The sequence below is a fragment of the Colius striatus genome, chromosome 4 (assembly GCF_028858725.1).
Source record: "Colius striatus isolate bColStr4 chromosome 4, bColStr4.1.hap1, whole genome shotgun sequence".
NCBI classification, from domain to species: domain Eukaryota; kingdom Metazoa; phylum Chordata; class Aves; order Coliiformes; family Coliidae; genus Colius; species Colius striatus.
In genome coordinates, this window is record NC_084762.1 from 42,026,535 (window position 1) to 42,039,632 (window position 13,098).

The 13,098-nt window shown below is 43.3% G+C and overlaps 1 protein-coding gene across 2 annotated transcripts; it reads right to left on the reverse strand.

Moving 5' to 3' along the window:
• Positions 1–1,634: 1,634 nt before the first annotated feature.
• On the reverse strand, positions 1,635–13,024 carry PRELID3A (PRELI domain containing 3A). 2 transcript variants are annotated; one of them, XM_061994453.1, is made up of 6 exons: positions 12,872–13,024; positions 10,142–10,310; positions 9,605–9,694; positions 8,727–8,797; positions 8,530–8,632; positions 1,635–3,290 (listed from the first exon to the last, which is right to left on the reverse strand). In XM_061994453.1, the coding sequence occupies exons 1-6, from the start codon at positions 12,901–12,903 to the stop codon at positions 3,177–3,179; spliced, it is 579 nt and encodes a 192-aa protein (XP_061850437.1). In that variant the 5' UTR covers positions 12,904–13,024; the 3' UTR covers positions 1,635–3,176. The 2 variants fall into 2 exon arrangements, with proteins under 2 accessions (XP_061850437.1, XP_061850438.1); XM_061994454.1 differs by lacking the exon at positions 1,635–3,290 and adding an exon at positions 6,340–6,827.
• Positions 13,025–13,098: the final 74 nt, after the last annotated feature.

The following is a 13,098-nucleotide window of genomic DNA, read 5'->3' on the forward strand; positions in this document are numbered from 1 at the left end:
GCTTCACCAGCAGAAGCGAAAAACCTCCCTCCCCCAAAACACAGAACTCTACTTTCAGCTCTCTTTCAGTCAAAATGGCACTTGCTACCCCCTAATCAGCATGATTGAGGGCTGAGCTTTCTTCTACTTTGACCCCAGCACTTCAAGATCCTTCCAAGTTAATGAGTATTAGCACCATTTCTGCTTTGTATTTTTTTCCCCTCTACATACCCATGTGTTTCTGCACCAATTAAAAAAACTACATCCCTCCCCACTCCTGGAAGCAGCCCAGCTCTTTCCCCTCCTATGCAGCTTGCTTTCTTTGACAGACACCTCAGTCAATGCACGTGACATAAAACTGACTTTGGAAATGTTTTCCAGTAAATAAAAGTTGGGGGAGTTTCCCTAGGGAAGGACAAAGACAAGCAGTTCCAAAAACAGGAGGTTTTTTTGCCCCAAGGGTCAACTCAAGACTATAGCTGTGACAGAAGTGAAGCAGGAAATGGAATGCAGCATTACACACAGCAGGCAGCCTCGTATGCAAACTAGATGGGCAGAAAGCAGAAGAGTGAAGGTGGCCAAGAATGCTTATGGGAAATTAAAAATAACTTCATCTGCCAACACTGGTTCTTCCCTTGCCCAACCTGCAAGGTCCTTTAGTGTACAGACTGGCAAAATGAGCAATCTCAGGAAGATCCCTAAGGCCAGAGGTGCAGGAGTGTCACCTACCCGAAAGACAAGGTGAGAAGCAGCAGCGTCGTCCTGCAGCTGAGGCAGGCAGTTGAGTGACAGAACTGGCTTCTGGAAGAAATCAGTCTTCTTCCTACCCAAAGCTTCTCCACTCACATTCAGCCTAAAGAAAAGCAGAAGAGGACTGAGCACAAGTAGGCAAGGTGCTCATTCACAGGGAGTGGAGAGGCAGAGAGATTGGCAATCCTAGCCTCTACCCATAGAGCACCCAAGTAGCACAAAACATGGAGAGGAACACAGGGGAATGAGACAGAAAGGGGATGCTGCAACACAAGCAGCAAGGATTTGTTTCTGCAAGAAGGAAACATAGTGCAAAGTGAGTAATCCAGAACCCTGACACGTAACTGGCACTGACTCTAAGACGTGGCAGAGGCGCTTGGCCCCAGTCACAATCCACGAGCCCACAGGGGCTTTTCTGGGGCACCAGCTACTGCTGGAACACGTTATGCACAACTCAATCGACTCTGACACAATACTAAGCAACTACTTCAAATCTGATGCAAGAAACAGCTTTAGACAATTGTTATTCCAAGCTCAAGCAACACATTAACCCCTCCAAAGAGTTCCACTCCCCTCCCAACAGTTTCATTTTCATCGTCTCCAGCAGGCACGTATGGAAATTCTGTTGTACAGGTTCCCACCTGCACACAGACTTACTCATCTCCTGCTTTTGTTTGCAGAGCTCTGCGAGTGCTCCCCTTCCCTCCCAGCAGAAGGCCACCAAGAGCCTGAACGCCTTCTGCCTTCTCTCTCCAGGAGGTGGCAGCCCTCCCCGGGAGGCACCACTGACCGGCACCAGTACATCCCCACCGCCAGAATGAGCTGCCACAGCCTTTCAGCTCCACGTTTCTGTTCCAAAAGAAAGGCTTTAAGTCTATATAAAAAATGCAAATACTAGCTACTCGTTTAATTGCCAATATATATATATATTTTAAATTAAGTTTATTCATTAGAATCATGTAATTCAGTGAGACTATAGTTACACCCAAATTAATGTTCACCTTCAAACTAACCAGAATACAAACGCTGACATTTCCCTTAAGCTACAGACACTTTAAAATTACCAGATCAAAACAGTGACCAACATCTTACTCTTCTAGTTTTTTTAGAAGTTACTCATGCTCTTTAGCAGCTTCCTAAACACATGCTTGCCACTTGAACAAGTAAACATCCTTGAAACATTTCTTTCACTTTGTGTGCACACTAAAAAATAAGTTAAAAGGTTCTAACAGAGGCTAAGAAACACTGACTGTGCCTGGACCAAAACCAAAAACTTTGGGAACACCAGACAAGGCTAGGACTGTTACCAATATATATTTATGCACTTTTTACAGGAAGCAATCTCTGCAGTTACTGGAGTATTTCTCCAGATAATGAGAAGCATTTAAAGCCATTTGGTACCAATGCGGGAAAGTACTGAAAAAATTCAGTGACACCAACAGTCCGTAGTTAGTAGAAAGCACTTAAAAAGGAGAGTCCATTTGTCTTTCATGTACTCTTGATTTCCTCAGGGCACGAAAAACACACGTTCATGAAACGTTATCAGTCGGATTTCAAATTTCCTCCTTATTTTTCATTTCAGCTCTTCTGGCTATCGCATCAGTCTCTCCCTCAGTTAAGACATGATGTGAAGAGCAAGGACCTGTGGGACAGCACAGTCTCTGCATTCACGTAGCCTAAAAGTTAGCCTTTTTAGAGATAAGTATTTGCTAGCACCTTCCAGGAATTACTGCTCCTCTCCTCAAAGGGAGGGGAGGATCTAGGACAAGTTAATAAATATGAAAATAAATTATATGCTTCTCCCCACCAAAAAAACTGTTTCAGGCTATTAATCTCAATAGAAACTTTGTCTTTGTTTGGATACAAACACCTACGAGGTAAAGTCTCTGCGTTTCATGTTCAGCAGCACATTTGAACAACGTTAAGAACAGTTTGTACCGCTCAGGTTTTAGCATTTCGGGATGATCCTCTAGAGAGGTATCTAATTCTAACAGCATCACATTCTGACTCATGTCATTTAAATGCTCATGAGACGCTGTCAGGTCACAGAACAGACAAAATTCAGTGCTCTAGTACCAATCAGCCCTTCACAGAAGAAACATTCACGTGAGAAACTCTTAATTCCACACATGTACCCCTTTCAAGTTTGAGTATGAAAATTGAGATGGTAGAAATATAACATTCTCTCTATTTAAAAAAGGCACATTTAGGCAGTTTTAAATGTGCTAAATGTTTTGTTTCCAGTGTTAAAAATAAATTGTTTAAATGGAAAGAGTATCTTCAGTAGGTAACAGGAGCTGCTGCGGAGAGGACGGATGAGGTTACTTTTCCGATGATCCAATATTCTTATAAATGTATAAAACCTCTGCAGATCAGCCTCAGAAGGGAGACCTACAAAGCAGTCTGCAGAATAAAACTTTTCTGTCAGTTCTTGGGGGGGTTTTGGTTTATTTTTCCGTTGATGCTGCTGCCATGGCTGGTTTCATGCCCTCACGCGTTGACTTCAGCTCCTCCAGCTCCGTGTTTAGTTTGCTGATCACCCACTCCAGGGCATCCCGACCCTGCCAGGAAAATACTGGAATTTAGGATCACAACACGAACACCACCACTGCTCACATTTCTAATAGTTTTTCCTCTGTCAGACATGAGACTTGTTTTAAAATTTAAAATTGGTGTGAGCTCCCAGTAGTGCTCCTCAGCAATAGACCTAATTCATTTCCCTTATGGAAAAGTATTGCTGGATTCACTCTTTGCTGCTCCCACCATCCAATGAGCACCAGCCAAGCTGTGCCAAAGTCTGGGTGCTGTTTTCAGATTCATTAACCAACATGTACGGACAGTGTTTGAGAAGATCCAGGACAAAGACAGTCTTCCAAGCCCTCTTTGAAGTAGCAGCTGATTGCTTTGGCATCTAGCGAGAGCTCAGAGGTTGACTTGCACTGAATTCTCTATTCACACACAGCAGCTTTCCGCACATAAACCTGATCCACTGAGAGAGTGCAGCCACACATTCCACGTCAAGGTAGGGCCTTCCTGTGGAGTGCCTCCCAGCCAGGCACTGGCAGCCTGAGTTGCCAGCTCAGGCAAGAGCTGGGGAATACGGCAAAATAAGCATGTTGAAAACCTTCTACCTCAAGAAGATCCTGTGGCAGCTGCACCCCAGTGGCCACAAGATAAGCACACAGTCAGCCACATAATGAAGCCAAGAAAGCAGAGAGAAGCACTTTCACTGAACAAAAGTGCAAGATTTCAGAGCTCCACAACCTCAGGACTGCAGATTTGCCAAAAAAAAACCCAGTGGGATCAGAGCAGGAAAACATCTGGCCTTTTTTAAGTTAAAGAGAAGCCAAGAGACATTCAGCTCTATTATCCTGTTAAGAATAAGAACTACAGTGGAGGAACTGGGGGCCACATGGCCCTGGCCAAGCCTAGAGGAGTTCTGGAGGTAAACAGTCTGAGGCCAAAATGTCCTTAAGTCTTCAGGAGAGCCTGTATCATTGTTCAAGCCCTGTGCTGAGATCAAGTGAGAAGGGGAAACACCCCTCCACACACAGAGCCTTTCAGCCTGAACTATGATGTACTATTTTTATTGCATGCCTTATAGGTGATAAAGTGAACAAAAACCTCATAAAGTGTCCAGAACCTGCTGTTGTCCTTTATAAAGCTCTAAGTGGCAACAAGAAAACCTCAAAAATAAAAAAAAAGTCAAAACAAAACCCACTCCCACTTCTGAGAGATTTTGAGGCTAGAAACTTTACTCTAGAATAATATGAAAAACCCAGTTCTGGGCTGCAAAGTGTAACTTATTATAAACCCCTAAGTTTTACTGTGAATAAGAGCATATTTATCTGAAGATCCTCACTAAAAGGGCTGACTCTGTTTTCCTTCGAGTTTTTCATATTGCAGGTACTCACAGAATAAGCACTAGTAGGTAAGTTTGCACTGGCAGGCAGGCCTTGACCTGAGAAAAGTTGTCCACATATCACAACAAAGTGTTCAGCCCTTGGCCAGAGCTCAGAAAAGGGGATTCAGCACTATCCAGAACTACTTCAACAACTAGTACATTTAATGTACCTTAGTTCAAGATATGCCTTTTAAAACTATGAACAGTATTCAAGACAGCATGATTTAAATTGGCCAGTTTAAGTATGGGTTGCTGAAAAGTCCTTAGAAAAGCGTGATTTAACTGCTGAGTTCCTTCCATTTGGGCATCAAACTGACCACGTTTCAGTGCGTGGTAACCTTGACTGTCTCTGCACCCTGTGCAAAGCCTGGGGACACCAGCAGAGCACGGGCAAAAGCCCCCAGAGAGAAGCGGGCTACTGCAGAGCAATGAGTTGCAAGTAGCCACGAGTCAGACAAGTGGAGTACTCCCAAAGGAACAAAGCGGGGGGAGAGAGGGGGAATCATCTTTCAGTAAGCATGCATTTGGGTATTTAAAAGTCAGGTTAGAATGTCCTCTCTTAGGTGACACAAGCACGGAGAACTGTGTAAGACAGCAACAGCTTAGATGTTGTATTTGTCTAATCCCACAAAGAATTGTCAGAAAGTCAAACACCTTCGATGCAGAAAATGCTCAGAAGAGAAATATTGAGATTCCTTCCAGGCCCTGCCTAAGAGCCAACCAGGTTACAAGGTTTTAGTTGGGAGCACCAAGATATTTCCTGTGGGTTTTGAGACTACACAGGCCTGTGGGTGCCCTTAGACCTCTATACACTTATATGCTGTATTTTGCAGCTAAAAATAAACTGGTGATGTTGTCAAGGAAGACTTCAGGAATACTGTGCACAGGAAATTGAGTTACAAATCTCAACCAGATGCAAAGCCTCCAAGTACTGTAGAACTACCCTGTTAGCAAAAAAACCAAATCTGACAGAGGATTGGTCTATAAAGTTTCATACTGTACAACAAATTCTGCAGTAAGTCATTAAGCAAGCACATTCATAACCAAGCATGCATATGGTATTAGTCTTTATTGCATATGTCAGCAGTACAAAGCGTTTGGCAGATCAAACACTGAATATAAAGATTTGTTGGTAGAGTTTAAGTGACTGAGCCTTTGTAGTTGACTTTTCCAGAAAAACAGCCATAAAAGCTTAGTGGAATGAGAACATAAAAGCAAACATGACATACGTGGATCTCAAAGTAAGCTGTGTAAAACCCCTACATTCTTCAGTAGGAGGAGAAGCACAATGGGTTTTTTTTCTTTTTTTAAGGTTAGTTGAAGCGTAAGCCAATACAGGAATGACACAGACAGGCTACACTGACTAGTGGAAGGAAAACAATCTGCACAGGGGCAGGCATGGCAGAGGCAAGGATACACGCTTCTCTCAACCCTGAAGTCTGATTTTTTTCACGGTCACGTTGCTTAACGGACATGTCACTACCAAAATGAATACAACTACAAGACCAATGAGGAACACAAGCAGCCTGGCATTCCCACAGCTTCAAGCTCTGCACAGATTTCCACAGAAGGGCAACAATATTCCTCAGGCATAAGCAAATACAATTTTGCATTGCAAAAGATTACCCCTGCTAGGCAATCTGTTTAAAAAAATCAATTTGATTTCCTAAGAACGCAATTCTGTTTCATACTTATAATGCCAATCCCACTCATTAACCAATTTATTAATTCTTTCAGGTACCAGTTTTACATCTTGAAGTCACAGCAGCGAGGAACAGATCAGACACTAGGTGGAGGGTCTTATTCAGATGCCCAGTTATCTGCAGTCATCGTTCCACCTGCAAACCACAGCAGTACTGTGTGGCACAAGACACGTCTGCAGCAAGTTGGCGGGCCATAAGCAGGGGTTAACTGATCAGGTGGAGATCTGACCTACTCTGCTCTCTACACCTGCAGTGTAATGAACGTTTGCCATTCCTGTATGCAATGTATATAAAACATACATGCAGGGTAAGTTATGGAATTCACATGACAACATTCCATGCACATATTTGCTAGAAAGCTGAAATGCTGTACCAAGAGAAGAAGAAGAATGCTGGCATTACCACTAGTTAGTACAAACTGCAGATGTGGAGAACTGCTAGCTTAGAGTGCTTTCAGAATTTTGAATTATCCACTCAATAGCATCCCACCCCTGGAGTAACACAGAAAAGATTTACAACGTACGGCAAATGATTTTTCCACCATCGTTAAAAATAATAAAGCATCATCTGCCACCTCTGCCTCAGAGCAAAATCTCAGTGCTTACTTTCTGTTTCCTCAGAACAAAAACATTTTTCAGTGACTTTCTTGAAGTTTAGGAGGAAGCTTAGAACACAGGGGCATCACACAGCATGCAAGAAGAGCTAGTAATAGCACAACAGGTTACTGAGTAGCAAAGAAAGGGCCAGTAACAGCAAGAAAAAAATTCTGCCAAGTTCAACATCTTTAATGAGACTCTTCAGTGAAAAACACATGGCAAGAAGGTGTTTTAGATTTCTAAACCAGTGTGTTCCCTGAAAGTGGAAGAACAACCTTTAAAAGAAATCGAGATCTCCCACAGGTAACACCTGAAGAGGTCCCAAGGAATATTTACACTTAAAGAGTTCAACAGAGACATGCAAATATAACAGATGCCACTAGGGGCATTCAGACAGCACTTTTAAGTGTGCCTAGTCAATCTGACCATTCTAACTAGTTAGTGCTTTGCTACCTCCAAGTCAGCCTGAAGTCTGGTTGTGAGATAGGGTTTGGACTTTGCTTTCAAGAACAAATGTCCCATACAGACTTTTAAATTGAAGCTCGATCAGAATAGAACTCTAATTTATCTGAAATACATTCCATTTATGACTTTCAAACAAACACAGAGCACGCTCAGCTAATTAAAGTTACTCTTCAGTGTCTAGAAATTATCCATCACTCCTTGCCCATCCTCTCCTTGAAACCTGTCTTCCTCTCATTTTTGGAGAAGCACACAGAAGCGAGGAAAAGGCAGCTTTCTCCTCTCTGCTCTAGCTGGTCAATACCAACTACAATTGGTCTAGTTGGCTTACACTGCCTTGATCAAGCAACATCTCACAGGGACAAAGGGCTGCCCAAAGCCCAGCTCTCTGGCATACTCAGAGTTAATTGGGCCAGATTCCTACTGTATTGAACTTCTCCAGCAATGCACAAACTCAGGTTTCAGGTGTACTCATCCTGCATAGGCAGCGATGCCTGTGCTTCTCTAGTAACCCCATTTTTTTCCCACCTTCCCCAAAGCAGGATAGGATAAAGTGCCAAAGAATGAGCACTCCTGTAGCTCTGGCTGTGCTGGAGCACAGTTTCGTGGCTACAAGCCAAGTAGAAAAAGCAAGTGCAAGACAGAAGAGCTGGTGTAGTGTTACCTACAAAATCCAGCATAGTTTTATCTCTTTAAAAGAGTATGCCTGGACTTATACTACCTTAGTGATGGCAAGGAGACAGCTCCATAATGGATAGGAAATAGAACAATGAACAAAGCAGCATAGAAAACATGCTAGCATCAACTGCTAAATCCAGATCATAAAGGCTGAAGAGGATGTTATACTCACTACTATTACCAACTCTAAGAAATAGGACGTTGGTGTTTAAAGAGGTGCTTTGGGAAAAAAATCCAAACAAAACTCACAAAACCCAGTTAATAATATATGTATGCTATGTGTGACTGCAGTTACTGTAGTTATAGACTGTAGTTAAAGAGGTTGGTTTGTTCTGATGTGCAGTTCTAGTCGAAAAGCCAAGATTCTGTAGTGAAACATTTTCATACAATATAATTACTAGTAGAGGAAAAAGAAAGGTGAGGGGAGGGGGAGGGACAAAACAGAATAAAGATGTACCTTTCTGGCATTAGAAGAGATTGTGTTTGCCATCAAGCTTTCCAGATAACTGCTCAAGCTAATGCCTTTAACAGTAATAATTGCTTCTTGAGTTAGCACAGTTCTGTGAGAGAACAGAGAAAAGTTAAAATCTTAACTGAACTGGACTAACATAATGTCTCCTATCCACAAAGAAGCACACAAACACCCTTACTTACTTTTCGGGGTTTTCAGGATGAGGTGTGTAAACCAGTCTCTCATCAACAGACACCAAGTTTGTGAGAGTAATCTTAAAAAGAAAAAAAAAAGAGCTGAAATCTTCACTTCCCACTTTTCCTTTTTCTGTTACCAAGAGCGCTACTTAATAGTAGTCAATTTAATGTCAGACACAAAGCAGTGTATGCAGACTATAAAACCCAGAATGCAGTTAATAAAAAGACCTACAAAGTGTGATGCGTTTTCTCCTATCCTAGACCTAATTATATCAGTTCAAGTTCCTATCCACAGGGCAAAGCACAAACAGCTTTTCATTTGTTGAGTCTTATCTGATTCATGGCATGCAACTGAGAGGTTCTTCAGGACCAACAATCACCATAACTCGATTCAGAGTGTGCAAAAAAGTAATACTTAGGAAAGATAATGCCTCTTGTACAGAGATAAGGCTCTCCTACAGACAACTCCGCTTTAAATCTGATAGTTACGAGTTCCCAGGATACTGAAACCTAGCATAAAGCTCCATTCACACTTAGTGAAAAAAGGCATTTCAAATTAAGAATTTTGTTGTAAATGGCAGCGTAATGTAGAGTTATTAGTCTAATAAGTTATTAATCTAATAGTCAAACTATTTTACCTGCATTTTGAGAAATAATCTTACATTAGAAACAGCATCACAAATGCTTGATGACGGAGTATTTCAAGCTCCCTATTTGTGGGAAGAAGGAAATAAAAAAAAAAGAGCCAACTAAGATGCTAACTAAGGTATGGAAATTGCTGCCTCCTTATGAAAGATGCTAACACATTTCTAGTTTAAATGTTAAGAGCAAAGCATCTTAATCTCCAGAAGTAATTACCAGAATCTTCTTGAGCTACCACTCACATTAGTTGAGCAAAGCTCCATCTTTTTTTCCACTGGATCTACCACAGAATGTTCTTCAATGTAAGTCAGAGTTCTACTTGTTCCTAAAATCTGAAAATGAAAACATTTTTAACAAATTAAAAGTAATAAAACTGAAAAAACCTCAACCCTGAAACACAAAAATGTTGAGTTCTTAGTGGCCTCAGTAAGTAAAAAGTAACTCAAAAATAGCAGAACACTGTGATCAGGGGCAAGATTACATCCTGGAAGGTTGTATCAATTGTATTGCATGCCACAGAGCAGTCTGAAAGGTATGTGGAGACAGACACACACACACTCTACAGGTATATTCAAGACATACACACACACACACGGCATAGTCAAGCCTACATACACACATCTCCATATTCAAGCCTACAAGGCATCCTTGTGACCAAGTACATCATTTATAGCTTATGCAATATTTGTGGATGATACTTCCTATAAACTAAGCCTCTACTTTGAATTCAGCTGAATGCATCAGACCCTTGGTGAGGCAGTGGGACTGGGAGGGCATACCGCTTTCACGATACTGGGCAGCCCCCACTCCGTGCTGAGGAGACGGTGACTGTGCAGCCTTCCCTGCTTATCGAGGTTTCTGTCCAGGACGTCTACCCCTACCACACAGGGATTCATTGGGTTGGGGTACTTCCTCATAGCAGCTTTGATCACCGTTTCCCAGGGGTGTCTATAAAAAAGAAGACAACACGTGTAACTATTTTGCATTTAATTGCAACTATGCAGACAAGAGTAAATCACGGATCCAGTTTGCCTATCATGGCACGTGCTGTACAACCCTGTAGCTCCCCAAAGTCCCTTCAGAAGTCAGTGATGCTTGGAAAGGCAAAAACTAAGTATGGATATACAGATTATTTTTTTAACTGTTTTTTAATTCCTTTCTACAGCATGAAGAAAGGAATTAAGGACAAGGAGTAACAGTCACAAATTGCTATAAGTGACATTCCAAATTGTGCAAAACCCCCACAATGACAGGGTGACAGCTACCAGAGGTTGCTGGATCTTGATCCACATCACAACTCAAGTGGAAAAGCAACCTGACCCAGCATTTAAGTTAGCCTTCCTTTAAAGAGGCTGGATTGAATGACCTCCAGAAATGTACTCTAACATAAATCCTTGTGTAATTCAAAATCAAAGAAAACATCATTAGCTGCTGTTTCTTCCTACAGCAAATAGTAAAAAACACCCCAAAACTAAAATGACGAAGTGAAATTTAATTAAACTAAAAAAATTCAAGAGGTTCAAATAAAGCAACAGATTTTCAGAAACCTGATCAGCTCACTGCCTAAAGTCTGTACCTGTACTACTGCTTCCAGCAGCTTGGTTGCATGAATTACATTCATGGAAAGCCTTCCCAATATAGAACTGGTTTTGTGAAACAAGTTTTGGTAATCTCATACTTGTGGGATCAGAGCAGCCCCACCACTGGAGGACAGGCAGTCCCCACGGCTCTTGTTGTGAGACTTCACAGATTTTCTAAAATTGGGGAAGCTAGAGAAATCATAGACTTGATTCAATACAGAGCTCCTGTTTCTAAGCAATGATTTCTGCATTAAGAATAACTGATACATGTGGAATGCAATGTTTGTAACCTTTAAAGGTTCCTTTTTAAAAATTCAACTATTGAGAGAAATTAGAGGTACCAGCTTGTACATAAGAGCTGCCCTTAGGGCCTTACATAGATTTGATTTTTAAGAACACTACTTTTAGTCTTAAAATAGACCAGTACAGAAGGGCATCGACAATACACCACCACCAGAACAAAAAGAACCTTGGAAAAATAAGTTATTTTTCCAACAAGAGGAGTAAGAAAAGGTCTTTCTGCTTTATTGGTGGAGGCAGGGACAATAGAGCCCTCAATTTCTACATAAGGAGAGTTGGAGTACTGTTCCTTTTTATCTTCAATGGCTGTACATCATAGTTAACAAAAGAGACACAGACCAGAAAGGTCAAATTTCTGTAAGGTGTCCTTGAGAGATTTTAAGAGTCAGAGATCTGATACGGCACAACAGTATTTTATTAACCTCTTAACTGGACTATCTACACCCACACACATTATATCATGAGATGGGGGTGTTTCAATACAGATAAGAAAATGCCAAATAAAAAAATCGATTTTGTGCTTCCCAGGTGACAGATATGCCTGAAGTTATGCCACACACAATCTGCCTTTACTAACCTCAGCCTGTCATTTCATATTCGTTTACTTATACCAAACTAATGTTGAACACCCAATACCTTTGTCAGTGTAACAAATTCTGCTGCTTTAATGCAACTGAAGAAGTTTAAAACCGCACACCTGGGGTATTCTGAAATATATCTTAAGAACTAACATCCCTAGTGCTCTTCAAGTTTTGAGATTTTTAAGAGATCTATAGGAGATGAGTTACTGGTGGCATCTGAAGAGGTGCACTGGAAGCACAGTGTCCTTCATGCCCACTCCGTGGTATGCCTTGTTACTGCACTTGTTGATACTTTTGCCTGTTGTTCCCTCCTTACACAAACGTGGAATCAGATGACCAGAGCCATGTTCAGAATACGTTTAATGCAGAAAAGGACTGATGGTTAGAAAATTTACTCAGCGGTCAATGGCCCTCTGCTAGGCACCTCTGCAAGTTACCTGACAGCTGAGGTGCGATACAGTCACTCTGTCCCTGCCTCTTGGAATACGTCACTGAGTACATCACTAGCTTGCTTTTTTTTTTTTTTTTTATATCGTGAAAGTTATTTTTCCTTAAACACCCAGATCTTTACAAGCAATTACGCTGTTAGGCTCTTCCACTCTCTTCCCTAGTGGGATGGTATTTCCCTCCGCCAACGGCGGGAGGTGGGAGAAACCCTCGCACGGGGTCCGACCACGCGGGACAAAGCTAAAGGCCATGAAGGATGGGCAGCGGGGGTACCGCTGACGGCCCCCCCTCACCGGAGGATTTAACTCCGCCGGAACCCGCCGCGCCCCCATCACCGCCGGCTGCCTGACGGGCATTCGTGCCGGCAGAACCGGCCCGGAGCCCCGGTCGCCACCAGCCTCCCTCCGCCGGCCGCTCCCGCGGCATTTCCTATTTCCGCCTTCGCCCTGGGAGGGCCCAGCTTCCTCGTCACGGCCCGGCCCGGCCCGGCAAGGCACCGGAGTGGCGGCCCGCCCGCGCGGCGAGGGGAAACAGCGGCACCGCCGGCCCACGGCCCCCAGGCGCGGGGGCCTCGCCGCCCCTCACCTTCCCCCGTCCTCACCCGAACACGTGCTCCGAGCTCCAGATCTTCATGGCCGCCTTCGGTCTCTCCTCAGGACGGGCGGGAAGGCGGGCGGCGGCGGCAGCGCGAGCTCGGCGGCGCCTGACAGCCGGGCGGCGAGCGCGAGGAGCCGCGGAGCTGCCGGCGCGGGACGTGCCCGGCCGGCTCCTGCGTCACGCGCGCCCGTCACCGCGCTGCCCCGCCCGCCGCCGGCAGCGCCCCACCCG